This window comes from Tympanuchus pallidicinctus, unplaced genomic scaffold (genome assembly GCF_026119805.1).
Source record: "Tympanuchus pallidicinctus isolate F22 unplaced genomic scaffold, pur_lepc_1.0 scaffold7, whole genome shotgun sequence".
Taxonomy (NCBI): Eukaryota; Metazoa; Chordata; class Aves; order Galliformes; family Phasianidae; genus Tympanuchus; species Tympanuchus pallidicinctus.
The window spans coordinates 28,756,896-28,784,865 of NW_026294791.1; the positions used below are offsets into that span (position 1 = coordinate 28,756,896).

Sequence of the window (27,970 nt, forward strand, 5' to 3'; positions counted from 1 at the left end):
GACTGGTGAGGTCCCAGAAGACCAGGGCTTGCCAATATGACTCCCATCTACAAGAAGGGTTGTAAGGAGGATCCAGGGAACTACAGGCCTGTTAGCTTGACTCCTGTGCCAGGGAAGGTTGTGGAGCATATTGCCTTGAGGGAGATCATGTGGCACGTGCTGGACAACTGGGGGATCAGACCTAGCAGCATGGGTTCACAAAGGGCAGGTGCTGCTTGACCAACCTAATCTCCTTCTGTGAACAGTGACCCATCTGGTAGACGAGGGAAAGGCTGTTGATGTAGTCTCCCACAGCATTCTCCTGCGGAAGCTGACAGCCCGTGGCTTGGACAGATCCACTCTAGGCTGGATAAGGAACTGGCTGTAGAGCCAGGCCCAGGGAATGATGGTGAATGGAACTAAATGCAGCTGGAGACCTGTCATGAGCAGTGTTCCCCAGTGGTTGGTGCTGGGGCCTGTCCTCTTCAATATCTTTATTGATGACATTTGACTTTATTGAGGGCATTGAGTGTACCATCAGTAACTTTGCAGATGACACCAAGCTGGCTGGAAGTGTTGATCTGCCAGGAGGTAGCGAGGCCCTACAGAGGGAGCTGGACAGACTGGAATGCTGGGCTGAAGCCAGTGGGGTGAGGTTCAACAAAACCAAGTGTTGAGTCCTGCACTATGGCCACAACAACCCCAGGCAACGCTACAGGCCTGGGGCAGAGTGGCTGGAAGACTCTGTAGAGGAAATGCACCTGAGGGTTTGATTGATGCTCGGCTGAATATGAGCCAGCAGTGTGCCCAGGTGGCCAAGAAGCCCAATGGCATCCTGGCTTGCATCAGAAACGGTGTTGCCAGCAGAGACAGGGAAGTGATTGTCCCCTGTACTCAGCTCTGGTGAGGCCGCACCTCGAGTACTGTGTCCAGTTTTGGGCCCCTCAGTGCAAGAAAGACATTGAGGCCCTGGAGCGGGTTCAAAGGAGGGCAACAAAGCTGGTGAGGGGTCTGGAGCACAGGGCTGATGAGGAGCGGCTGAAGGAGCTGGGAATGTTCAGCCTGGAGAAGAGGAGGCTCAGGGGAGAACTCATTGCTCTCTACAACTTCCTGAAGGGAGGTTGTAGTGAGCTGGGGTTCAGCCTCTTCTCTCATGTGACTGGTGATAGAACTAGAGGGAATGGCTTCAAGCTGCACCAGGGGAGATTTAGGCTGGATGTTAGGAAATACTACTTCTCAGAAAGGGTGGTCAGGCACTGGAATGGGCTGCCCAGGGAGGTGGTGGAGTCACCGAGCCTGGAGGTATTCAAGGAATGTTTGGATTTTGCGTCGAGGGACATGGTTTAGTGAGAACTATTGGTGATAGGTGCGTGGTTGGACTGGATGATCTTTTAGGTCTTTTCCATCCTTGCTGAATCTGTGATTCTATGATATAGATAATTTTGTAAAAATTTACGGAAATAACTTGAAGATTTTTTCATATATGTTTATTTACTTTCCGAATGCTTTTACACTGCTTATAGTTTTTTGCTTATATTTTTTATAATTTTTTTTTTTATTTTTTTATTTTTATATACACTGCTTATATTTTTTTGCAGACAGTAGGTGTTTGGTGCTAAATCATTATGTCTGTGGATTTTAGGGTGCTGATGGTACTGATCCTGGAACAGAAACTGAGGAAAGTATGGGAGGAGGTGAAAGCAACCAGAGGGCAGCAGATTCTCAAAACAGCTGTACGGTTAATTCTTGCTTCTTCAAAATCTCTTTGTAAAGGGAAAAACATAACAGTGATTTTGCATGTGTTTAAAAAGTTAATGTAAAATAATGTAACATCAAAAGTGGATTATTTTGAAATGATCTCTTCTAGATATAGTCTACTTTCCTTTGAAAACACAGTAGATGCAATTTGCTAATGCTATCAAGCTGCTGTTGATGTTCCAAAGGATGAACCTCCTCTGTGTGAATCACTGCTTGAATAATCACTGATTTGTTTCAGTGCTGGTGTTGACTTAGCTCACACAAATCTTCTTTTAAATGACTTTAAATAATACTGAGAAGTCTATTTATGCAAGAGTAAAAAATGCCTGTTTAAATGTGGTAGCAGAATTTGAAGACTTAATATCTTCAACTCAGGAAAATGTTGGATGGCATAAATTTAATTCTCTGAATTTCCATACTTTTTAGGTGAAGGAAGTACAAGTGCCGCGGAGTCCACTTTTCCTCAAGAAAGTTCTAGAGAACAACAGCCATCATCTGCCTCAGAGAGGCAGGCCCCTCGACCACCACAGTCACCACGCAGACCACCACATCCACTGCCTCCACGATTGACTATTCACGCTCCTCCTCAAGAGCTAGGTCCCCCAGTCCAGGTATAAAATAGTTCAGAAGAGCCTTTGTAAAATGCCTTTTTTAACTTAAATTTCTTTTAACTTAAGTCTGAGCGCTGAGCAAATTGTAAAAATTGTTCCTATCTATTTAGTATCCTCAAAATGGAAACTGAGCAAGTTGACTTAACGTTTCTTGTTCTGCAGATTATTTATGGAGAAGGAATGCTGAAAACAGACAAGTACTCATCACGAATATATATCTTGAAGTGATTATACCAATGTTATTTGTTAATGCAGAAAAAACCCTCTTCTCAAACAGACTGTATGTCAGAATGCTAGGGGTTTTTATTAGTCTCTACCCCTACACAGATTGGGCAAAGGAATGTCCATATTCATTATCTAAGCTAAAACTTTCACTTCAGTATTTGACTGATGATTATGCATTGACATAAGCGTAAATTTATTAAATGAAAACATCACAACATAAATTTTGCTAAATAAAAAATGTAATGGCTATGAAATTATGCTTTACTGTTAACTTGTTGTGAGGACTGTGACCATTATATTTTTGTGTCCAAGTTTTCTGTCCTCAGTAGAAAGTTGAATGAAACAGTAATAGTGTTTATCCAAGATTTAAATCTGTATGTTTCTCTTCTGTAGTTAGGCCAGGCAGCAGATGTGAGATGCTGGCTATCTCCTGCCATAATCTGTTTAAAGAGACATGATGCTGTATTGGGCAGTGTTATATAATGAAATACATTTGTTACACTATTACCAATGTAGCTGCTATTCTTTACTCTGAATAACTCCTTGCTATTGGAATTCTAGAGAAGCATTCACACAATTTTTTTCTTTTCTTTGCTGTAAAGAGAATCCAGATGACTCGAAGACAGTCAGTGGGACGTGGACTTCAGCTAACTCCTGGTATAGGTGGGATGGTAAGTACATGAAAGTCTACTACTAAAATCCTGTGTTGTAAGGATATTTGTAACTTTAGTTTTATTTTGGTGAGTTTTGTTTTGTTTTCTTTTTAGAAGTCTAGCTGCTGAAGTCAGGAATGGCATGACTTCTGTAGCCTTGCAGGTCACATTAGTGCTGTTAATTTCTGCATTAATGGAAGACAAACTTGAGAAAAGTCTGAGAAAGCAGAAACTCTTCTTAAAGTTGAACTTATTTTGTCCAAGTCAGTTTTAATTACTTACTTTTAGAATCAGTCTTTTACAGTTCATATATTATTGAAAGAAGTAGTTTTCAGTCTCTCACTAAAGGAGCAAGGCAATTCATGTATGTTCTCTGGAGATGAAGAGAATGATGAATTTAGGATAAGAGAGAAAGGAAGATGAGATGTCTGGCTTTGTAGGTAATGTAAGTGCGAAGGATACAAATCCATAGAAAACAGATGATTTGACTCATGTTGTGAAGAGTCCCATATATTAGGTTATGTTACAACAATCCAAACTAAGACAGGTCATTTCTATCTATTTATGAATGAGTCACCTCAATATTTGTTTGTAGTCAACAGGGAGATGTGACACTTCAACATAGTGTTCTCATGCAGTAGATGTCACCCATTAGGGCAATCTGTATAACTAGCTCAGATTCAGACATCTGAAATTATGCATGATTTATTTTAGAGTTAATTCTGGTGTTGGTTTTTGGGTTTTTTACTCAACAGTATGGAAAGAGCAAACCATGTTTTAATTTGACTAGATAGGAACTGGAAATATGTTGTAGGCTTTCAGTTCGGCCTCTTTTTTTTCCAGCAGCAACACTTCTTTGATGATGAGGACAGAACAGTTCCAAGCACACCAACTCTAGTAGTTCCACATCGTACAGATGGATTTGCTGAAGCAATTCAGTAAGTAGTAATTTAAAAATAAAAGAGTAGATTTTTGGTGTCTGCATTTTTTTTTTTTTTTTTTTACTTAGTGGAATGAAAAGAAATGAAATGAACTTGTGATTGGAGTGACATGCTAAGTAGTATGACATATACTTCATCTACGGATATTAAACTCTGTATTGCAAAACTTAGCAACGAATCAGGAAAGAGGTCATCTACACTGTATGATAGCATGTTGACCTAAGAGGGAGGCGATGTGCAAAAAATAAGGATCTTTTATTTCTTTCAGCCCATATGCTAATATTTTAACAATTAGTAGCAACTGGATAGATTTGTAATATTTGTGCTACTGACCAGCAAAAGGTTATCTCAGGTTCTAGTTTTGAGATGGTTCTACAGGTGTTCAGTTATCCATGTAAAATTGTGAGGATTAGTAGCGTGAGTAAGCAAAGAATATTCCATTCAGGATTTGCCTCCAAATAAGTTTGAAAAACTCATCACTGTTGAATTACTAGTACTTCAGCTGTTTTTTATGGTAATTATTGATTAATTTTGTCTCATGTAACTTGTTTTCTTCTCATGTTTGGGAAAATCACAGAATTCTTTAAATCTTTATTTTGATAGTTCCCCTCAGGTAGCTGGAGTTCCTCGATTCCGATTTGGACCCCCTGAAGATATGCCACAAACCAGTTCAAGTCACTCTGACCTCGGTCAGCTTGCCTCACAAGGAGGTAAGTCATTTCTATACTTCTGTCTACTTTTCCATGGTTGTTTGAGTATAGAAATAATAATAATTCCTCCATAGAAAGGCAGTTCTGCTTTGTGTGCTTGCAGCTTCTCTGTTAGCAGACAGAGACTAGTGGAAAATGGGAAAGTGTTTCCTTCAAGGTGCTATATTTCTATTTTTAATATGATTTTAAAAGTACAAAGCTTTTGTGGGTGAGAAAGACAGCTTCTGAAGTGAAGAAACATAGCTGCAGTTTTATGCAGGATAGATTGACTGCTGGGTGAATGAAGCTTAATTTAAGGAGGATTGAAATACTGAAGGAGTGCCTTTTTTTTTTTTTTCTTCTAGTTTTCCTGTTGATAATAGCTTTTCTATAGTGAATTTGTGTGGTTGTGTGCAGAGCTGAAAGTTGTACTCTACACCAAATGCAAACTGTATGTGTAAGAGCAGTGTCCGAATGCTCCTTGAGCTCTGGCAGCTTGAGACCGTGCCTGCTGCCCTCTAGTGCAGGGTCTTTTCCTAATGTACAGCCTGATGCTCCTCTGGCATATCTACATGCTGTTCCCTTAGGTTCTCTTGCTGTCATGAGAGAGCAGGGATCCGACGGAGCTGCAGGCTGCCGTGAAGGCTCTTCTTAACATCCTAGGTTGAACAAACCTACGGACCTCAGCTCCTCCACACATCTTGCTCCCAAGACTCATTCCCATCTCCCTGACCCTCCTTTGGATGTCCTCTGGTAGTTTTATGTCCTTACTTTGTAGCACTCAAACCCACACACAGTGCTTGAGGTAAGGCAGTGCCAGGCAGAGCAGGGTGGTCCCTTCCCTCACCCAGCTGGCAGTGCTGGGCCTTATGCACCCAGTGCACACTGCTGGCTCAGATTCAGCTTGCTGCCAGCCATAACCCCCAGGTCCCTTTCCAAGGGGCTGCTCACCAGCTTCTTGTTCCTCTGTTTGTACATACAGCCAAGGTTGTCCCATCCTGCACACGTTTGTTAAACTCCATGCAGTTGGTGATTGCCTTCCAGTTTGTCAAAATCTCTCTTCAGTCTACCCTCAAAGGAGTCAACACATCCTCTTAAGTTAATATAATATGTGAACTTACTTAATATGCATCTAGTCCTGCATCTAGATCGTGTATGAAAACATTAAAGGGCATTTCCCTAAAGTGGAGTACATCCTACTAGTGACCAGCCATCAGCCTGATGGAGTTCCATCTGCTATAACCCTTTGATCCAAATCCATCACCCGGTTGTTCACCTGTCATTTTATGTACTTATGTACTAGCTGTATGCTGGATGTTTTGTTCAGATGGATATAATTAATAGAAGAAAACAGCAATTAAAAATAAATTTTCAGGGTATATCCTTACTTGCTAAGAGAAGACCAGACAATCTGTCTATATTGTCTTCACTGTTGTTCTGACTTGGTACCTTTTTCTTGCGTCCTTGTTAGCATGGAACAGTGTGCTGTGCTTTGAAGAAAGGTCAGTGCAAAATAATAACGTAGAAGAAATGGCTAAAGTAAAGTGAGTGGTAGTATTTTTATCAAGTTGGTACCTTTTAAGAAATTCTAACTAGCTACGGCAATAAGTCAAAGCCACTTGCAATAACGCATCTCCATATTTAAATATGTATAATTGGATTTCATCAAGTGTGTAGAGAGAAGACAGCAGCTAATGTGTCGGGTTTTTTTTGTCTGTTTTTAATGTCACTGCAACATTGTGTGTTGCAGGTTTGGGAATGTATGAAACTCCGCTCTTCCTTGCTCATGAGGAAGAATCAGGCGGTCGTAGTGTTCCAACAACACCTTTACAAATAGCAGCACCAGGTAAGCAGCAGGAAATTCACAGGTAAAAGTTTGAAACTTTGACTTTCCAGAAAAGGTTACACAGTCAGGAATATTCCAGTAGCTTTTCCTCGTGCTTAAGATTTCCATAAATTTTATTTAGGAAATTCAAGTTAACTCCATGCTTGCCTTTCTGTACAGTTACAGTTTTTACTGAAAGTACATCAGCTGACGCTTCAGAGCATGCTTCTCAGTCTGTTCCGATGGTTACCACATCTACTGGCAACCTGTCCACAACTACAGAGGCTGGAGCAGGTGATGATGGGGATGAAGTTTTTGCGGAGGCAGAATCTGAAGGGTAAGCTGTGATTGTTTGACTTGAAGTCACCTTAGTTTTTGTAATGATGTTTCATTCAAATATGCCCTGCAATCCACTAAGTTTTGATTTAACCTGTTCTGGTAGGAAGGATGCTCAAGCAAGCTTTGGTAATTTTGCGAAGTAATGTTATTTGACCTTTTCGTGTAGAAGCAAAGCTTTTCTTCTGGTAGTTTAACATTGCTAATACATGTCACCTTAAAAAAAATAAGACATTTCTGTAAATGTTCATAATGTAAGGGGTCCTATGGCAGTCAAATAGAGATGGTAGAGGCCCCAGATTGAGTGACTGGGGTTTGTAGAATAAAAATAAAGCATTTCTGTTGGTCAGCAAAGAAAATCACTTGTACAGTCATTTTGTTAAACCAGTCCAGAAGGGCAGAAAATTAGTAACTTTTTAAAGAACTTGATAGACAAATAATTTACCTCCTTCCTTGCTATTGCTTTTTTTTTCATTATTCTTACAATGATTCCTGTATTCTGTATTGTGAACAAACAAATTATGAATCTAGAAGGGAGGAAGTTATATTTTTATCATACATTTTGATTTTTATTGGTTGCAAAGTGATAAAAGATACTGTAATGCACAGTTTTTCAAAACTTGCATCTACTAATTATTGGTTTCATCATAAGCAGATGGAATGTTACTGCTGCAGATTAGATGTGCCATACAGGTTTCTTGATGCAGCACCAGATTGGTTTATACAGTCTGTCTATATTGTGCTTTTAAGTAGCAATTGTTACTCAAGATGGGTTTTTGGATGTTACAGTCATGAATTGTTTCCTACCAAATACCTAATTCTTACTGAATTACATCCAGAGAAATAAAATGGTTCGTAGAACTATGTCTGTACTTAGGAATAGGCCTTTAGCTTGACAGGAGAACAGATCAACAAGTATTTCTCATGTCTTAGGAGTTTTACTTGTCTTGTAACTTTTTTTTTTTTTTTTTTTTTTTATAACTGAAGTAAATGTAAACCACGTGGCAAGCTGCATTTTAACAAAATTGAGACCTTCTCTGGGAGGTAATTAATGTTATGTGTACATTGTATGTTGAGCTACATATCAAAGAAAATATTTATTTATTTACTTACTTTAAAGCCATATGAATCTCTTATAGTTAGGCAAAGAGAGCACAGAAGAAAATTTCTGGGAATAGATGTTTGGATAGAAATCTTTCTGCTTTGTGATGAGGACTTTTTTTTTTTTTTTTTTTTTTTTTTTTTTTTTTTGCTGAGTTGTTTGACACTGAGTACATTTGTATCTCTTCTCATCCCTTGTCCCCCTCCCTTTCTCTTTTAGAATTACTTCAGAAGCTGGCCTAGAAATTGATAGTCAGCAAGAAGAGGAATCTGTTCAAGCATCTGATGAGTCAGATCTTCCTTCTACAAGTCAAGATCCTCCATCTAGTTCCTCTGCAGGTACTGGTTAATTACTAGAAACTAAGTTGCTTTGCACAATTCTATTAAGTGTGAGGACTTCTTGGAGTAGGATCATGGGCTGTTAATGACTAAGATATAGAAAATAGGGCAGCAAGTCTTACATAAAATAAGAACATGCTTGTATGTTTTTAGTCCTAATGGCAAATCATTTTTACTTGGACCAGAGTAATTAATGTGTCCATGGTAAGTATTCTTCAAAGAGCAAGTTCCTGATACATAGATGATTCCATCCAATGATAATTATGTCAGATTTAAAATAGTTTTCATTCAATTAAATTGTCAGAGAATTATGTTTATCACTGTTCTGTTACCATGTTACCAGATAGCATAGACAATGAACAAAATACCAAACTTACATGTTCTGAGGCTTTTATTTGTATCAGAGATTATGTCAATTAAATAGGATGTACCTTCATAATTTAAGGCAAGTTCAAGAGCATAATGTATATCAAATCATGTAAATGCTAATGGTGCAAAACTGTACTAAACATAGATGTTCTTCCCTGTACTTCCACTTTTTCACAGACACCAGCAGTAATCAGCTTAAGCTGTTTCGACGTGTAAGGCTTCAGCCACCAACTTTAAGAACTGGTGTTCGTGGTCGTCAGTTCAACAGACAGAGGGGTAAGTGTTCAGGGCTTTTTACCCTCTCTGACTAGTCTTTAATACTTTGTCCCTTTGGGGACTGCATATGTCCTACTTTCTATGCATATGTTTGCTTGTAAGACAGTAATACCACATCCCTGAATTAAATTTTTAATTTAATTATCAGGAAACTGATACCAAATATGGCAAGAATGCCATATTTGTTCTTTTGCCAAACAGCCTGAGATAGACCGTAAGTCAACAACATTCTCTTAATGACAGAAGTATAATGTAGCCATAGCAGCAGACTTTGGGGAAAAAGAGGGAGATGGAGTTTTTCCAGAAGGGAAGTGTCTCATTGCCATAGCAGTTGTTTATGGGAGGATGAAACGTCATATGCATCAGTGTTTGATTAAATGGCTGAAAAGGATTTCTGTTAATGCATTTTTTCTTTCCCAACACAGGTGTAACTCATGCAATGGGAGGCAGAGGAGGCCTGAACAGAGGCAATATTAGTTAAATGATCTGTAATTACAGCTATGTATACAAATGTGCCAGTTTTTGCCTGTGGTTGGTTTAGTGTAATGAATGCATAAAGCAGCATTTTATACTTAGATTTGTGTGCACACATTTCAATGTCTTTATTAATAAAACTAGACAAACTGTCAAAATTCAAATGGTATCTTTTCTAAAAAATCCTCTGCTCTGCATCACTTTTCAGGACAGTTGTACCAGTCTTTAGATACAGTCTTTCCTGTGAGAGCAGTTACAGGTCTTGCTATTCTTTTGCCCACATCCAGACTGTAGTACCGATCTGAAATGAATAGACATTAGAATTAAATTTCATAAGCTACAGAAAGAATCTTGAAATTAAAGCCTGCCTTTTAATTTTGTTAAGCATGAATAGTAGATTTTCATTCCATATCTATACAAGGATTTGAAAAGCTGTAAAAATCCATTTTTATCCTCAACTTTTTTGACATGCAGATCATTGTTTAGCTAAATTTAATTTCCACAATACCACTAATAATTAAGTCTGTCGCAAGAATAAGGAATACAGGAGACGCCAGCACTGCTAGAACACAGAAATATTTTTAAGAATTGAGAAACCAAACAAACTAGAAACAAAACAGTCCTGCACCAGTTGTGAAAGTGGGAACTTCTGTGGTCTCTGAGTGTAATTACGTAAAAGTTATCAAATTATTTTGGCAGGAACTTATTTTAGTATCCTCCTGTATTTGGATATGTGTCTAATACTTCTAAATTTTTTTTTCCACTGGTTAACCAAGAAAATTTCAAGAAATGTTTTTATCTGATCCTGGCTGAAGGAGAAAGATCTTCTTAAACTGGAACTAGAAGTATTATTTCCTGGGAAATCAAATGGTTCATGTTGCCAGTGAAAAATCTATCAATGTGTAATGGTCCAAGGATTTTGATACATAATTGCTCATTTAAGTGACAAGATTTTCTCTTTTTATAAATACTAGGACAATGCATTCCTCCACAACTGTACAGTTTGAATTATTGTACCTCATTGCTCATAGTTCTGTAACTTGATTTTTGAATAGAAATATCTCTCAGTGACAGGCAACATTTTATTTCTCAGGGCTTTTCAGTAGTGCTTGCTCAAAATTAGTGATGCAGAATCACAAGTTGTAACTGTGCTTTAGAGAGCTCAGAGGTTTCTTTCTTGCCTACTCATTCGCTCCTTACTCTTTTTAAATAGAGTAACTTGTGTTAGCTTTAACTTACTGTAAGAGAAGGCATAATAATCGTAGCCATCTGGTTTATTGTAGTTGGGTACTGAGATCGTTGAATGAACTACTTTGGGGAGCCCTCTCCAGTAGGCAGTCACTTTAATTTCCTTGCGCAAAACTCCTGCAAGCAAAAGAAAAGTTAGGAAGTGTCACAGTGTGTCTGCCAAAAGCTATCATCTACTTGTATTATCTAGATCAAACAACAATTACTAGATTGAGAAAAAACTGAAGTATTATATTAGGAAAAAAATGGAACAATGTTACATTTCAGAAGCTACAAAGATTACAATGGTTGTATTTTTAAAAAAAAAAAAAAAAGAATAAACATCAGTTACCAGATTGGTATGGATTGATTCTGACAGTCTGAATAACTGTTGGCATTCCTACTGCACGTTGAAAGCGTCTCCTTATTACAAGTCTTGGGACAAAAGCTGGGTATCTTATAGTAATGCGTGCTTTCCGTTGGCACTTCCTGGCTGGTTCTTGCCTGTATACGTACTGTTGCATGTTGCCATCTAAAACAGACATTGGTTTAATATGTTTAAAAAAAGAAGAAAAAAAAAAAAGCCAGCTTGATAACGATGGTGATGTTGGGTAGTATTTTTGTAGTGGGTAGGAAAACAGTACCACTTTGATACTCCTACAGCTGTCTAATGATGTTGCAACTTGCAGCTTTTTATATTCGTTCCTACAATCTAATGTAAAAGCCTTGCTCTCTAAATCCATCATACACTTCTAGATGTAGTAATAACTCCAACAGCTTCATTAACATTACTGTAGTAAGTACAGTTCCAAGGGAACTACTTTGATTGCCATCGTACCTGTTTATCAAGACCAGCGTGAGACCATCTCTTTGGGGTAGGTAATGGGAAGGCTAGAGTCCAGAAAAGGACTTGTATTTAATTATCCTAAGCTTTCTTTTGTTCCCAAAACAGTTCTTCTGTTGCCATACATCGTACATACACAGTAAGGAAACTATGCTCATTTGAAACAGGATAAATAGTTAAGAATGAAAGAACAGAGGTAAATTTCCATGCTTTAGTTCTGAACTAAAAAGGTTATTTAAGCCTTTCCTTTGATTAATTTAAGACTGATTTTTTTTTCCTATCAGATAAAACTTATCTTTACATTTGTCTTCTGAGATGTAATCTCATGCAATCTGATATATTTTGAAAAGCACTTAAAAATTTGTAGAACTTAGAGATGTTTAAAGCCTCAGGCTGTGTTTTGACTAGCAAGTGTACTCTGATATTCACTTAGATGTCTGTTTTTGAAAGAGATATGCCTATCAGTGAGTAACTGTTGTATTCCTCACTAATGCACTTCAAGTATATTTTGATCATTTGTGAACATCTGAAATATGAGACTTACCTCTTTTGATAAAATAAACAGATTCTGGTCTGCCATTGTAACTTGCCACTGGGAGGGCTGCCCTTATTTTCCCACTTAGCCCTGCAAATCCATTTGTGAGAGGTTTGGGATAGCCTTTATCCATTACACCATTAGTGAAACGCCAGTATAGAGGACCCTAGTGATTTAAGCAAAATATGAACTTGAGAGGAAATTCATTATTGGTAACTGGGCTCCAGTCAAAAGTAATTGCAGTAAATGCAAGCATTTTGAGAACCACCTTGTTGTCCTTGTATTTAGGGGCTGCTAAAAACAAACAACTACAATGCTAATTTAGCAGTGCCTTTAAGCAGGAGGAGAGTGTTTCAGAAATTATCTGAAACGATTGCTAAGCAGAACAACTTGCTTTCTAACTGTATAACATTCTTAATTAGACATGCATCTATCATTCCTTATGGATGGGGAAAGTATTGGGAGCAAACCTGGTCATCTTTGGGCAAAGGAAAGATTCAATGGAATAACTGCATTTTAAAGGTTTGGGGCGGGGGGGGGGGGAGAGAGGGGCAGATAGGGGAGTGTTGGAGTAGATAGTTGATCAGTAAGCATGGAATTTGGCATTCTGAGAAGCACAGTGCCAAGGCAGGGGCGATGGAACATGGGAAAAGTTTCACTTCACTTAATTTCACATGTGAAAATGCTGAATGTTCTACAAAATGAGCAACGTGGCCTTGGAGCACAAGGTTGCACTGAACAGCCACATTATGTGTCAGGTCTGTGCTTCAAAGCCTCCCTACTTTTCCCACCTTGATGAAGAAGGTCTTGCCATCACAGTTGCATCTGGAGAAGACAGCATCAATGGGGGACGGGATGCCCCAGCCTACACTGATCCTCTGGGGACTGGTTGTTGGTGGTGTCCTGCCATTCAGCAGCCAGTAGTAGTGACCTGCAGGGGGGAGGAATCATGGCCTGCACCATGAAGCACATGGCCAGATAGCGAAAAAAGCAGGGAAAAAAGCTTGGGAGGGGAAGGAAGGAGGGGAAGATGTCTCCTGCACCTCCTGCCCCTCAGGCAACAGTGAGGCCAATGGAGGGCATGGGGCCTGCGTACCTCTGAAGACGGCCAGGGTTCCATTGGGCAGGGCGACCATGCTATCTGCTGGCTTCCCACTGCACAGGTCCTTCTCATTGGCCTTCCCCACTGCAAAACAGCGTGTCTCGGGATGGTTGGTTCTTTTAACAAAAAGTACATTGCCTCCCCCATCGTCTGAAACAGCGCTACCACAGTTAAGTGTACTTTTTTGTCTGTAGGACCAAGTTCAGGGCTCTCTTTGGGCCTTGCTCAGGATATATTCTTGAAAAGTTTAATCTTGTGTTTTCCTCCAAGGAACGTAAGACCAGCTCTTTACACAGCTACATGCAGTTATTGTAATTTGTTGTTTACCTCAGTACCTATAATTCAGATAAAGGTCTATAGGTGCTTCACATGCTGCGTCTTGTGTTCAATTCCTTCATGCTTACGGATGCTTACTCCAAATTTCCCTAACAAGACTCCATCCTTCATTCTTTAGAGTGCATTTACAGAGTGCATTTATTTCAGTTAAATGTAAAGGAAGGATATCTTTTCAACAAGAATCCCAAGTATTTTCATGCAAAAGACCTATTTGTATTTATATACATATATATTTATCAGTGGATCTAAAAGTGCCCAAGAGCTTCTGCACTGTATCTTACTATGGTACATAGTGAGGACATCAAAAAAGTTACTGAAAAATCAAGTACTACCCATTCAGGATGCTGACATGGTCTAATTAGAAAGTTGCACATCCTTTACTCACAAGTTTTGCTGTGCTCTCTGGTTTTGTACACTTACTTTCTGCTCCTCCAGATAAAACTGGCAAGTCTGCAGTTTGTATTAAAGGCTTGTTTATCTCAGGCTCTTCTACTGGCATGGTTTTAGGGCTGGGTGGAGAGGGCTCATCATGTGTGTCAGTAATCTCCTGGAAGCGTATAGCTGGCTTGGATGTCCCTCTAGGAACAAGAAACATTTCTTCTATTGTGTCTTTTTTATCTGTTGTTGTTCTACCTCTGATCACTGTAGTTTCTTCTTTCTTGTCAAGGGTAGGGGACTTTCCAGGGGCATCTTCTGTTTCTTTTTCAGTAGTATAGCTAGTTTCCTTCGCAAGGGTGGTCAACTCTTTTTCACCAGCTGTTGTCTCTTTAGAGGGAATGATGCACTCAGCAACTGCTGGTACAGCCGGTGTAGTTTCCATAGTTGTGTCTCTTTTAGTTGTTGTCACAATCTCCCTGGGTTTGGGAGTTGAATCTGTTTTGGCAGTTGTTGGCAGCATAGTGGGCTTGCGTATAATGCTTGTAGCTGCTGATGTTGTTACAATTATGGTTCCCACAGCATGTTCTTCTCTTTTAGCTGTAGATGGTAAAGTCTCTTTTGGTGTGGGAGTTTTGTCTTGTGTAGCTGGGGTTGCTTCTCCTTCCGTAGCTGCTGTTGCAGCCTTTTTGTATGTAGTAGTTGCTTCTAATTCAGCTGTTGTACTAACAGCTTGACTGGGTGCAGGGGTTGCATCCAGAGTAGTTACAGTAGTTCTTCTACCTTTCAACATGTCTTTAAGCACAGTAGTTTTGTCTTTCTTGGGTATTGTTACTTCCTTTTTCTCCGTGGTTGTTCCTTTTTTAGTTGAGGACTCCATGGTTACCGGGGTCATAATAGGTTTAGTTGTTGTTCTGTCACTTTTATCGGTTATACTTACTAGTTTGCTATATATAGTAGTTGTGCCTTGTTTAACATTTGTGGGTGCAGGTGTAGAAAGTTCAACTTCAGGAGTGGTGGGAGAGTCAGACAGGGATATTGGAGCATCTGTGACCTTAGGCATTATTTCTTTCTCTTTGGGGATTGTTGACACCTTTGTGGCACTAGCAGTTTTCTCCTCGGCTTTGGGAGTGGTGGGAGAATCAACCTTGGTTGTTGGTGCTTCTGTGGCTTTAGGGGTTGTCTCCTCAGCTTTAGGGGTTGTTGGTGCTTCTGTGGCTTCAGGGATTTTCTGTTCAGATTTAGGTGCTATTGGTCTCTCTGTGCCTTTAGGGGTTGTTCCTTTCATTTTAGGGGTCGTTGGAGGATCTGTTGCCTCAGGGATTGACTCCTTGGTTTTGGAGGTTGTCAGTACCTTTGTGGCAACAGGGGTTGTCTCTGCAACTTCAGGGGTTGTAGTCTCTTTGGCTCTGGGGGTTGCCTCTTTGGCCTTGGGAGTCGTTGAGGCCACAGTGGCTGCAGGGGTTGTCTCTTTGACGTTCATAGTTGCTGGAGCTTCTGTGCGTGCAGGGGTTGTCTCTTCAGCTTTTGGAGTAGTCACAGCCACTGTGGCTGCAGGGTTTGTGTCTTCAGCTTTGGGGGTTGTTGGTTCCTCAAGGGCATCAGGGGTTGTGTCATCAGCTTTTGAGGTTGTTGGGAACTCTGTGGCTGCAAGGGTTGTCTCCGTGACTTTGGGGGTTGTTGGTGCCTCAGTGCCTTCAGGGGTTGTCTCTTCCACTATGGGGGTTGTTGTGACCTCCATTGCTTCAGAGGTCATCTCTTTGACTTTGGGGACTGTTGGTGCCTCAGTGGTTTCCAAGGTTGTGTCCTCAGACTTGGGTGTTGTTGGTGCCTCAGTGACTTCAGAGGTCATCTCTTCATCTTTTGGGGTTGTTGGTGCTTCTGTGACTTCAGGGGTCATCTCTTCTTTGGATGTTGGTGCCTCAGTGGCTTCAGATGTTGTGTCTTCCTCTTTGGGTGTTGTTGGTGCCTCAGTAGCTTCAGGGGTTGTGTCTTCTTCTTTGGGGGTTGTTGGTGCATCCTCAGTGGCTTCAGGGATTGTCTCTTCATCTTTGGGTGTTGTTGGTGCCTCAGTGGCTTCAGGGGTTGTGTCTTCAGGTTTGGGTGTTGTTGGTGCCTCAGTGTCTTCTGGGGTTGTGTCTTCAGGTTTAGGTGTTGTTGGTGCTTCCATGAGTTCGGGCGTTGTCTCTTCATCTTTTGGAGTTGTTGGGGCCTCAGTGGCTTCAGGTATTGTCTCTTCATCTTTTGGAGTTGTTGGTGCCTCAGTGGCCTCAGGGGTTGTGTCTTCTTCTTTTGGTGTTGTTGGTGCTTCTGTGACTTCAGGGGTTGTCTCTTCTTTGGATCTTGGTGTCTCATTGGCTTCAGGTGTTGTCTTTTCATCTTTGGGGGTTGTTGGTGCCTCAGTGGCTTCAGATGTTGTGTATTCCTCTTTGGGTGTTGTTGGTGCCTCAGTGGCGTCAGGGGTTGTCTCTTCTTCTTTGGGGGTTGTTGGTGCATCCTCAGTGGCTTCAGGGGTTGTGTCTTCAGGTTTAGGTGTTGTTGGTGCCTCAGTGGCTTCTGGGGTTGTGTCTTCAGGTTTAGGTGTTGTTGGTGCTTCCGTGAGTTCGGGCGTTGTCTCTTCATCTTTTGGAGTTGTTGGGGCCTCAGTGGCTTCAGGTATTGTCTCTTCATCTTTGGGTGTTGTTGGTGCCTCAGTGACCTCAGCGTTTGTTTCTTCAGCTTTTGGTGTTGTTGGTGCTTCCGTGAGTTCGGGCGTGGTCTCTTCATCTTTTGGATTTGTTGGGGCCTCAGTGGCATCAGGGGTTGTCTCTTCAGGTTTGGGTGTTGGTGGTGCTTCCGTGACTTCAGGGGTTGTCGCTTCATCTTTTGGAGTTGTTTGAGCATCAGTGGCTTCAGGCATTGTCTCTTCTTCTTTGGGTGTTGTTGGTGCCTCAGTGACTTCAGGCGTTGTCTCTTCAGGTTTGGGTGTTGTTGGTGCCTCAGTGGCTTCCGGTGTTGTCTCTTCTTCTTCGGGTGTTGTTGGTGCCTCTGTGGCTTCAGGAGTTGTCTCTTCATCTTTTGGAGCAGTTGGAGCCTCAGTGGCTTCAGGTGTTGTCTCTTCTTTTGGAGTTGTTGGTGCCTCAGTGGCTTCAGGCATTGTCTCTTCATCTTTTGGAGTTGTTGGTGCTTCCGTAAGTTCGGGCGTTGTCTCTTCATCTTTCGGAGTTGTTGGGGCCTCAGTGGCGTCAGGGGTTGTGTCTTCATCTTTTGGTGTTGTTGGTGCCTCAGTAGCTTCAGGGGTTGTGTCTTCTTCTTTGGTGGTTGTTGGTGCATCAGTGGCCTCAGGGGTGGTCTCTTCTTCGTTTGGTGTTGTTGGTGCATCAGTGGCTTCAGGGGTTGTGTCTTCATCTTTTGGAGCAGTTGGTGCCTCAGTGGCTTCAGATGTTATCTCTTCTTCTTTTGGAGTTGTTGCTGCCTCAGTGGCTTCAGGTGTTGTCTCTTCTTCTTTTGGAGTTGTTGGTGCCTCAGTGGCTTCAGGGGTTGTGTCTTCAGGTTTGGGTGTTGTTGGTGCTTCCGTGACTTCAGGGGTTGTCTCTTCATCTTTGGGTGTTGTTGGTGCCTCAGTGGCTTCAGGTGTTGTCTCTTCATCTTTGGGTGTTGTTGGTGCCTCAGTAGCTTCAGGGGTTGTGTCTTCCTCTTTGGGTGTTATTGGTGCCTCAGTGGCCTCAGGGGTTGTCTCTTCTCTGGGGGTTGTTGGTGCCTCAGTGGCTTCAGGTGTTGTCTCTTCTTCTTCGGGTGTTGTTGGTGCCTCAGTGGCTTCTGGGGTTGTGTCTTCAGGTTTGGGTGTTGTTGGTGCCTCAGTGGCTTCAGGTGTTGTGTCTTCCTCTTTGGGTGTTGTTGGTGCTTCAGTGGCCTCAGGGGTTGTCTCTTCTTCTTTGGGGGTTGTTGGTGCCTCAGTGGCTTCTGGGGTTGTGTCTTCATCTTTGGGTGTTGTTGGTGCTTCCATGAGTTCGGGCGTTGTGTCTTCATCTTTGGGTGTTGTTGGTGCTTCCATGAGTTCAGGCGTTGTCTCTTTCTCTTTGGGTGTTGTTGGTGCCTCAGTGGCGTCAGGGGTTGTCTCTTCTTCTTTGGGGGTTGTTGGTGCCTCAGTGGCTTCAGGTGTTGTGTCTTCAGCTTTTGGTGTTGTTGGTGCTTCCGTGAGTTCGGGCGTTGTCTCTTCATCTTTCGGAGCAGTTGGTGCCTCAGTGGCTTCAGGGGTTGTGTCTTCAGCTTTAGATGTTGTTGGTGCCTCTGTGGCTTCAGGTGTTGTCTTTTCTTCTTTGGGGGTTGTTGGTGCCTCAGTGGCTTCAGGCGTTGTGTCTTCAAGTTTGGGTGTTGTTGGTGCCTCAGTGGCTTCAGGGGTTGTGTCTTCAGGTTTGGGTGTTGTTGGTGCTTCCGTGACTTCAGGGGTTGTCTCTTCATCTTTGGGTGTTGTTGGTGCCTCAGTGGCTTCAGGTGTTGTCTCTTCATCTTTGGGTGTTGTTGGTGCCTCAGTAGCTTCAGGGGTTGTGTCTTCCTCTTTGGGTGTTATTGGTGCCTCAGTGGCCTCAGGGGTTGTCTCTTCTCTGGGGGTTGTTGGTGCCTCAGTGGCTTCAGGTGTTGTCTCTTCTTCTTCGGGTGTTGTTGGTGCCTCAGTGGCTTCTGGGGTTGTGTCTTCAGGTTTGGGTGTTGTTGGTGATTCCGTGAGTTCAGCCGTTGTCTCTTCATCTTTGGGAGTTGTTGGGGGAGGACTGGTCACAGTGCCAGTATCTGTAAGAGGAAAAACATATTTTATGGCATAGGAATTGCAATGCATGCACATTTTTTTATTTTTTTTACTACACTGATAGAAAATAGCTTCTTGTCTTATGAATAGCAATAGTACATTGTTTTCATAGCCTTTGCTGAAAAAAAGAAAAAGCTTTCTGTGTAAATCTGTATTTAATTTGTGTTACAGCTGTTGAAACCTCCATTGTTTTTTGCCGGTTTGTAAAAGTGCATTGAAACCTACGTTAGATACCTGTTACAACAAGTGAAAAGATACATTCATAGAGTCATAAACATACGTTCTTTAAAAGAGCTGAACTAACCTGTACAGTGAATTTTTTTTGTATGTCTGGGACTTTGCAGCAGCTAGATTTTAACTAGTAGCATTGATTAACCCAGGCATGTCCCACCGACACCAGCGCAGCTCACCATGTGGCTGCCCCATGCCATTATGTCTCTGCTGTGCACAGCCCAGCCCAGCCCCGTGCACATAACCATCACTCAGCACCAATTGAACATCGGTGTACTATGAACCCCATCTGGGGTGAATGCAAGGCACAGGGAGGGTAGAGTGCAGTGCTAATTCAAGTTGTGGTGAATCAGTTTATGGATTTTCACCCTCAGCAAGTTTGCTGATGATACGAAGTTGGGAGGATTGGCTGACACGCCTGAAGGCTGTGCTGCCATTCAGCGAGACCTGGACAGGCTGGAGAGCTGGGCAGAAAAAAAACGGATGAGGTTTAACAAAAGCAAGTGTAGAGTCTTGCATCTGGGGAGGAATAATTGCATGCACCAGTACAGGCTGGGGGATGACCTGCTGAAGGGGAGCTCTGCGGAGAGGGACCTGGGTGTCCTGGTGGACCACGGGGTGGCCATGAGCCAGCAGTGTGCCCTTGTGGCCAAGAGGGCCAATGGCATCCTGGGATGCATTAAAAAGAGCGTGGCCAGCAGATCGAGGGAGGTGATCCTCCCCCTCTACTCTGCCCTGGTAAGGCCTCATCTGGAGTACTGCGTCCAGTTCTGGGCTCCCCAGTACAAAAAAGACAGGGATCTCTTGGAAAGAGTCCAGCAGAGGGCCACGAAGATGGTGAAGGGCCTGGAGCATCTCTCCTATGAAGAAAGGCTGAGTGAGCTGGGTCTGTTCAGCCTTGAGAAAAGAAGACTGAGAGGGGACCTGATCCAGGTCTATAAGTACCTAAGGTGTGGGGGGCCGAATGGCGAGGCCAGACTGTTTTCAGTGGTGAATGGTGACAGGACAAGGGGAAATGGCCGGAAACTGCAGCATAGGAAGTTCTGCACAAATGTGCGAAGGGACTTCTTTACAGTGAGGGTGACGGAGCACTGGAACAGGCTGCCCAGGGAGGTGGTGGAGTCTCCTTCTCTGGAGATGTTCAAGACCTGCCTGGATGCCTACCTGTGCTACCTGGTGTAGGGAACCTGCTTTGGCAGGGGGTTGGACTAGATGAGCTCTGGAGGTCCCTTCTAACCCCTACAATTCTGTGATTCTGTGATTCTGTGATTCTCTTACCAGAAAGAAATACCTCTAGCTTCACAATCGTGCCTCAGTCATATAATAACTTTTTGGCTGTACACACACTTGTGAACAACTATTTTCAAGAATGAAGCTTAGGAAGATTAGCATTTTATCAAAAGTCTCTGATGAGCACTTCCAGAACTCAATATGAATTGTAACCACTGTTGCTGAACCACTGGTTTCACAAAAACCGGGTCACATATTCCACTAGCTTTATGCTTTTTTTTTTTTCTTTTTTTTTCTTTTTTTTTCTCTTTTTTATATGTTTTAGTGAAAAGAAAATAATTTAAAAAATAAAATAAGCTTTGTTACTTATATACATTAACTATATTATATACTTTATGAGGGCTGCTCTGAAAGTAATGCTTCCTATTTTATTTTATTTTCCCACGACATCATAGGTGGGTGTTGTGGCATTAAAGGTTGAACCTTTTCACCAAGATTCCATTACATTTTGCTACCATGCAACAGATTGGCAGCAGAGGGGTAATCTGAGAGAACGACATCTGATATTGAAGTACATATGAAGCCAAGTGGTGGAACTGAATTTTTTCATGAAGAAAAAAACTGTCATTCATTGACACTTGCTGAACATTTATGGAGACCAATCAGTGGATGTGAGTGCAGTGAGGGGTGGGTGATGAATTTAAGCAGGGAGTCACTTCCACTGGTGCAGATTTTTACATGTATAGCATGCATTTCTTGTTCATCACCGCTGAAACTTCTTAGCCAACAGTGGTGACAGTGCTGAAGAGCATTTTGTAGCTGAAAATTTGCTCTATTTAATAGTGTTATGCTCTCTGTATTGATTATAGATTCCAAGGAAGTGATCAGAAGGCATTATTTTCAGAGCAACCTCCATAAATGCAGCCCTGTACAATTCCTCTTCATTCAGTGCTGCCCAGGAAAGCCAAAAGATTGGACTTCCATAGATTAACCCATAGTGACTCTGAATTCAATAGGAAAGATTTAAAATTGTGTTTATATGTGAAGCCATATAACGTTTCTATCTTTTTTCATGGAAGAGGACCTACATTATAAAATATAGTTCTTTTAATAGGATACTTCACAATCAGTTCCTTTGATTTATTCTCTTTTCCTTAATAAAGCCTGCACCTGTGTCCTAGACCTTGTGGAGAGAGCTACAGGAACAGGAGGAAAAGGAACTTTCTGAATACAGATACCTAGTAACATCTCCTGTGTTGTGTCTTTGGTATTTTTCCTCTTTGTGACGTGCAGCTTTAAGACTCTACTTTTATAGGTAGCTACACAAACCTGGGTCAAATTATTAATATAGATAGATTCAGCAGAAACTGACAAAAAATGTCTGCCATTACAGACATTACAACCAAATTAACACTTGGTTCTTGAAAATCTGAAAATATCAGGAGCAGCATGACGTGACTTTGGACCTCATTGTTTTGAACAAATCCCCTAAAAAAGGTATTTCGAGATCTGAGCTGCTGCTGACAGTCTCTCAGCAGGCTGGAAGCACTGAGGACTTTACAGTATGAGAAATAATCCCTACAGAGACAGTGCAGTGTGAGCAGAGCATTACAGAATAGGATTTCATCCTACCCAATATATCTGAAATACCAACAGTCATGTGGGGTCCTGTTGTCTACTTTTCCTTAATTTTGTTCCATTTAACCTTCTAGATTGACTTTGCAACAGGAAATTTCCACAACAGAAAGGTAAATAGTCAAAACTGAAAAACAAACTAAGGGCTAAGCTATTGGCCAGTGTTGACTTACAAGCCTTGTTTCATTGTTATAACTTCAAGGTTTCAAGTTCAAAGGGATCTCCCAAGTTAGCATTAATAATGCTGGAATAGAGTATCAAAGAGCACAGGAACATGGCATGTTTTCCATTCAGAAGAAAATAAGTTATGTGTGTTTTCTGAAGCTGCAGGACGCCTGACTTGGTTAAAGCTTAAGAAACCTGTTTGTCTGTTCTGGTTCTGCCAGATCTTCACTGTCCCAGAATACAGCACCCTGTCTGTTCCTGCAGTGGATATTGTCCAAAACTGACAGTGGTGTGTTATCTTATTGAAGATATGTGTGGAAATCAAATAAGGGCACAGGGGATGTCACCACACCCCAACATGTCTTAAGCAAACTCCGCAAAGTCAGTAGAGTCTTTCTTGAAATGTAGGTGAGGTAATTAATTTATACTCTGAGTGGTTCCAAGGTGGGTAATGTCTCACATCACTTTTCTATTTCCAGAGCAGAAAAACAGTCTCTAATGTCCCTCCATATAACACCCACCCTTTTTCATTCATATCCTTTCCTACCTTCCTCTGGCTTCTTTTGCTCATCTGTAGATGACCTTTTGGACGTCGATTTATTTAGGGGAGGAGTCTTGGGCACTGGCTTTTCTGTGTGTACTGAAAGAAACGACACAGTTTGTTAATGGGATCGCATTGAGATGTTTGTTGTAAGCAGGTGGTACTGTGGTACACAACTTCAATGATACTTCTCCACATCCATTTTTTTAAATATATTATTTATTGTCCGTGGGATTTTTTAGGGCATTATTGGGAAAAAGAGAAATGGAAAAGAGAAAAATACTCTGGGGATCCCTAAGTGCTTATCACAGACCTGAGCAATCTTTTTCCCAGAGGTGAGAGGTGAGGCATTCCAAGCTAAAAGGAATTTTCAGGTGAGAAGAATATGAATACTAAGTGGAGTTCTATGCTCTGAGAACTTGTCTAATCATAGAATCATAGAATGCTTTGTGTTGGAAGAGACCTTTAAGTTCATCTAGTTCCAATCCCCTGCTATAGGCAGAAACATCTCTTTTGGTTACAAATACATAAATTACAATGAGGTATAGCATCATTCCAAAGACTTTAGCAGGTTTCTTAGTTACTCACAGACAGCAAGATCATTTAAATGTTGGTAGAGAGCAGAGCGGATTTGGGAACATTTGGTTTTGTGTTGATATCTGTTGTTGGTTTGACAAAAATTAACAGCAAACCAAAGTAGCAGTGGCTGCTGTCACTGTGGAAAGCTGCTGTGTGGTGCTGGATGGGACCTGTGGGACCCATGTGCATTCCTGCCTGGGGCAGAGCCACTACCAAGCCAGCAGGCCATGCTTTTCTCAAAGGCAGAGTTGCTATCTCTTTCTGAGTCACAGAGAGATCTGCTCAACCAGCAGCTCTGAGTGAGGTGTTTCCATTTTGTCTACACCCCTCGCAGTCCCAGTGTTACACCTGTAACCCTTGGGGAATCTTGCTCTAACTGAAGGGGTTTTATCACAGGGATTAAAAAGCAAGAAGGAAAATAAGATGGAATGCAATCACTGACAAAATGGTAGATAATATCACTTAAATCAGGTGGCATCCTGGCACAACAGCTGAGAAAAGCAGGTTTTAAACAGCCTCAAAGACAGCAAATTCACCTCAAGACATTTATCTTCTTCTGCACATTCAGTCAGGAGTGCTCAGAACAGAATCTATTTCAGTATAAACTGCTGTGCACCTGGGGATTGGGACAGCCATACTTTAGGTGTACTGGCCAACAGTAGGATTGGATTAATTTTATGGTAAGATTCACCTGAGAAGGTGGATAATAACCAGAACAAAGTCTGTGTGGTCCACATTTTATGGCTGCCCAAGGTATCTAAATTTATATATATATTGGGAAAACATTGTGATTAAGAAATTTCTTACATTCTTTACAGTGTTCTTCGTAGTCTGGGCAGCATTTTCCATATCGTTTACAGTCTATGTCACAGTCGCACTCTCTTCCTCTTTGATAGACTTCAAAGCAACGTCCTTTGCAGGAGACTGTTACATAAGGCAGAACAAACAATGGAGTTAATACTTTTGTGCAGCTCATATTGTGACACTGGGACCTTTCTACAGTGACTTAAGCTGACCAGCTTCCTATGTGATTATTCTGGTCTGACCCAGAATTTGATTGTGTGATTAATTGCAATGAATTTTGGATCAGGCCACGTAACCAGAACAGTGCTTTGCTTGGGATCTGTGGCAGAATTAAAACATAACCATGGAGCTCACTTTAGATAGGTCCCATCACAGAAGACTTGACAGAACCAGAGACGGCTGAGGCTGTCAGGGACCTCTGAAGGTCACATCGTCCCCTGCTCTAGCAGGGCCACCAGAGCTGGGCACGCTGGACCACATCAAGGTGGTTTTGGAGATCTGCAGGGAAGAGACTCCACAGCCTCTCTGGACGTGTGCTGTTTCCCTGATCACACAGAAGTTGTTTCAAGAATGATGGTTAAAATCAGTAAGAAAATAATTTTGAGCCACATTTTCAAAAAGGATTTGCACTGGGGCACTTCTCTGCATCAACAGTGGTGTGTCTACCAAAGCATTTCTGAAAAGGAATAGGGCCTACATATGTTGTGATTGACTGCACTAGTTGTCAGTGTGCAAGTACTGCATCTTAGTTGTTGGTGTACTGCACTGGAATACTTTAGACCTAAAGTGGATATTTTGGGGGGTGGGTTTTTTTTTTGTTTGTTTAGGATGCTTAGCATCTCATAGAATGGAGCTAAGAATTAACCATTACTTGGTATTTCCAAAATTATCATATGATCTGTTGCATAGAGTTGTATTTTACAATTAAGTAATTATCTAGCAAAGTTATGATTACTGCATAGGCAGGATCGGAACAGCTTTAGACCAGCAGGGGAGTGCTCTGCTGATGCAGTGGATTAATTCCACGTGCCTGAGCAAAAATGGTTTTTATTTTTTAAAGAATTATCATTTTAGGTAATGCTTTTTCTGCATTAAAATTGTTAACCTGTACTGCTAAATCTAAGACCTTGAATCTTGGTCTCACACCTTTAGTCTTACTGGAATTATGCTGTAGTGCAGCTATGCTTATCTAAAACCCTGCTATTTTTTGACATATGGGTAATGCATATGAAAATAATTTGAGAACTTCTCCAGAAGAACAAGTTTGAAGTATCTGTATTTTTTTATGCCATACAGTCATAAATTTCACACATACTAATACATGTCCATTCATCTTATCCATCACACTCCAGCCACAGTTCTGATCCACTCAGTTTCTGTCAGGACTTCCTCTGACTCCTCACAGACTCCATTCCTCTTAAATTTGGGTGGGACTCCCTAAAAAATTTTCTCTGGAAGATCCTGAAACTTTCCTTCTTACCTGAACTTATTTTTAATTTTTCTTGTTGTTGTTGTTAAATATTACAGACAAACAAATACAGTACAAGTGCACAAAGGAGGAGATAACAAGCAATAGGGAAAATCCCTCTCTTGCTCTGTTCTTCCAAAAAGCAAACTCCTTTTCTTGGTGACGACCTGCAGATGCAAAATTTTCATTGAATTGGCTGTGAGAGGTTATCACCAAGCTTTTGAGGGGGAGCATTATACATAGATGAGAGGAGCACAAGGATGAGCAAACTGAAAAAAAGAGTCTAAGCATTCAGAGGATATAGGCTGGTGCAAGCAGGAGAAGCCTTTGCTGATAGGAGCTGGCTATGTTTGGGAACTTACCCCCTGTGCAGACTTTGTTGAAGTCAGGGCAGCACTCCTTGTAGTGTTGGCAGCTATAATCACAGTGGCAGACATGCTCTCTAGAATACCTTTCCCCACATCTCCCTGTACAGCTCCATAAATCTAAAATCACACGACACATGTAAACATTGCCAAACTGAAGTGGTATGTGAGGAAACTGAATGGCAAAGCAGGAAGATTTAAGTTTCCCTGAAGAATGCCATTTCTTTATTCAGAGCAATGGAAGCTGTGAGCCAGTGCAGCCCGTTTGGAAGTCCTGCAGATCAGAGCTGATCCCTGGGCTGGCCAGAGAGCAGGTAGCAGAGATGGGCTCTGTCTGGTTTGTCCTGTTTCTCCTAAAGATCAGAGGATCCTGAGGACCAGTTCGGTGACACGGCTGCACTGGTTATGGCATTCAGACTTGTTCCAATTTATCTGAGGCAATGTATCAGGCACTATGTCGTTTCATTTTCTAACTTAATACAGTCTAAGCATGGCCACAGAAGTGTACCTGCACCAGTGTACCTGACAGATATGTTAGGCCTGCCTGATTTTTACTTTGGTAATGTTCTTTGTAATAAAATCAGCTCAAGTTTTAAATAGTGAGCACTGCCCTTATAAATATAGGTCCCCAGAGCCATTTTTAAGCCTGCCCTTCACATGGTTGTTTTTTGCTTTTTTTTCCTCCAAAGTCAGAGAAGAATTTGGTGCTCATCCTGAGGCTAGGAGAAGTTGAGATCTGGTCCTGCAGCATTCTACAAAGTGCTCCTGTTTACTAATGAGAAGGTTGCTACTAGCAGAATAACCTAGGTGCTTATTTCACACTGGCAATACGGCTTGACTGCTGCAGTGCTGCAAAATGCCAGATAATAAATATGTGGTGCAGGCCACAGGTGGCAAGCAAGACAGCAGATATCTGCTTCCAAAGTATCAGATATTCACCTGGGCTTACTCCCCCTCCTACCTGAATCTCCCACTAATGTGATGCTTTATCACTTCTTCTGGAAATGTAGGACCACAAGTGGAGTGTCCCTAAATACAAACAAAAAGCTGAACAATCAGCGAGCTACAACAGACTTTGGGTAATCAGCTGAAACATCGAGGAACAACAAAGAAACAACAAGGAATAACATGTAACACAACACAACATCAAAGACAACCATTTCTACCTGTACACACACTGTGCATGTGGAGGTAGAACATAGCATAACAAAAGATTGAACCTGTGAACCTGCATTGAGATTTTTCAGCAATTCAGTAGTGAAGGATGGAAAACATCTCAATGCTTACAGCTGCTCTTGGCAAGAATCTGATTTTTGGTGGAAATAGTATGAAGGCACCCAACGACCTCAGGGGGAGCAGAGCCAGACATTGCTGCCCTGCGGGTACTGCCTGACATCTGCTGAGCCCTGGTGAGCTGCTCACCTGCGCAGTAAAATGTGTTTCACAAGCCAGTGATACACTGTGTTATCAGTGTAACCACTTCAGAGCCCCTTGAGAAGAAGCACAGCAGGGGGCTTGCCAGGCTATTGGTCCTTCCATTCCTTCTTTATGGGGCTGTTCAGTTAGAAGGCAACTGCAGAGCTTTGAGAGTAAATTACGATCTGCAGTATTGTACATGCAATTGCCAAAATCAGCCTGTGCATTTACAAGCAAAGGACTTAGTCCCACGTGCACATTCCTTTCCCCATCCCATCCTGTTTAGGTATTTCTATCTCAATTTTATGGATATTATAATTCTAAATTCTTCCTTGAAGTATATGGCCAATCATTTCTGCTAAATATATCAGCAGAAGGACAACAGGATCAGTAGAATATGTCTGCAGGAAGAGACGTAAATTCATATGAATCTTGCCTAATATTCATACATATGCTATTTCTCAAAAACATAGGACTGTGGTCTACCAAAATTAATTTATGAAATTATTCAGTGAAGATAAAACTGAATCATAATGACTGCGTGTGAAAAAAAAAATGTTTTACAGCTTAGTATTTTTATGAAGATAAATTCAAAGCTTCATTTTGAAGCTTTCTTATCATTTTTCAGATCTCCTTGGCAGCCTCCCTTCAACCGGATGTTACAGTACCTTGAGAAGCCACTCCTTGAATCAGGGACAGTGAAAGGATCACCAGGGGTATGTAAACTATGTTCCATATGATCATTACTTTCAGGTACG

The 27,970-nt window shown here is 41.6% G+C and overlaps 2 protein-coding genes across 4 annotated transcripts in view; one reads left to right on the forward strand and one right to left on the reverse strand.

The window, feature by feature from the left end:
* TPR (translocated promoter region, nuclear basket protein) overlaps positions 1–9,734 on the forward strand; it is a 44,740-nt gene extending 35,006 nt beyond the window's left edge. For 2 of the 3 annotated variants that reach the window (XM_052665661.1, XM_052665659.1), the window contains exons 42-51: positions 1,622–1,712; positions 2,164–2,348; positions 3,176–3,244; positions 4,070–4,164; positions 4,771–4,877; positions 6,607–6,702; positions 6,862–7,018; positions 8,339–8,457; positions 9,004–9,102; positions 9,528–9,734. In XM_052665661.1, the coding sequence (XP_052521621.1) occupies positions 1,622–1,712; positions 2,164–2,348; positions 3,176–3,244; positions 4,070–4,164; positions 4,771–4,877; positions 6,607–6,702; positions 6,862–7,018; positions 8,339–8,457; positions 9,004–9,102; positions 9,528–9,583 (1,074 nt within the window). In that variant the 3' untranslated portion in view covers positions 9,584–9,734. The remainder of the gene's footprint in view (positions 1–1,621; positions 1,713–2,163; positions 2,349–3,175; positions 3,245–4,069; positions 4,165–4,770; positions 4,878–6,606; positions 6,703–6,861; positions 7,019–8,338; positions 8,458–9,003; positions 9,103–9,527) is intronic. The other variant, XM_052665660.1, reaches the window with a different exon arrangement.
* Positions 9,735–9,773: 39 nt separating this feature from the next.
* On the reverse strand, positions 9,774–27,970 carry PRG4 (proteoglycan 4). Its single transcript, XM_052666767.1, has 12 exons — positions 27,881–27,970; positions 27,395–27,397; positions 23,967–24,083; positions 22,587–22,679; positions 17,464–18,762; positions 14,041–17,082; positions 13,279–13,368; positions 12,974–13,113; positions 12,192–12,348; positions 11,156–11,335; positions 10,816–10,941; positions 9,774–9,877 (listed from the first exon to the last, which is right to left on the reverse strand). The coding sequence occupies exons 1-12, from the start codon at positions 27,954–27,956 to the stop codon at positions 9,774–9,776; spliced, it is 5,427 nt and encodes a 1,808-aa protein (XP_052522727.1). The 5' UTR covers positions 27,957–27,970.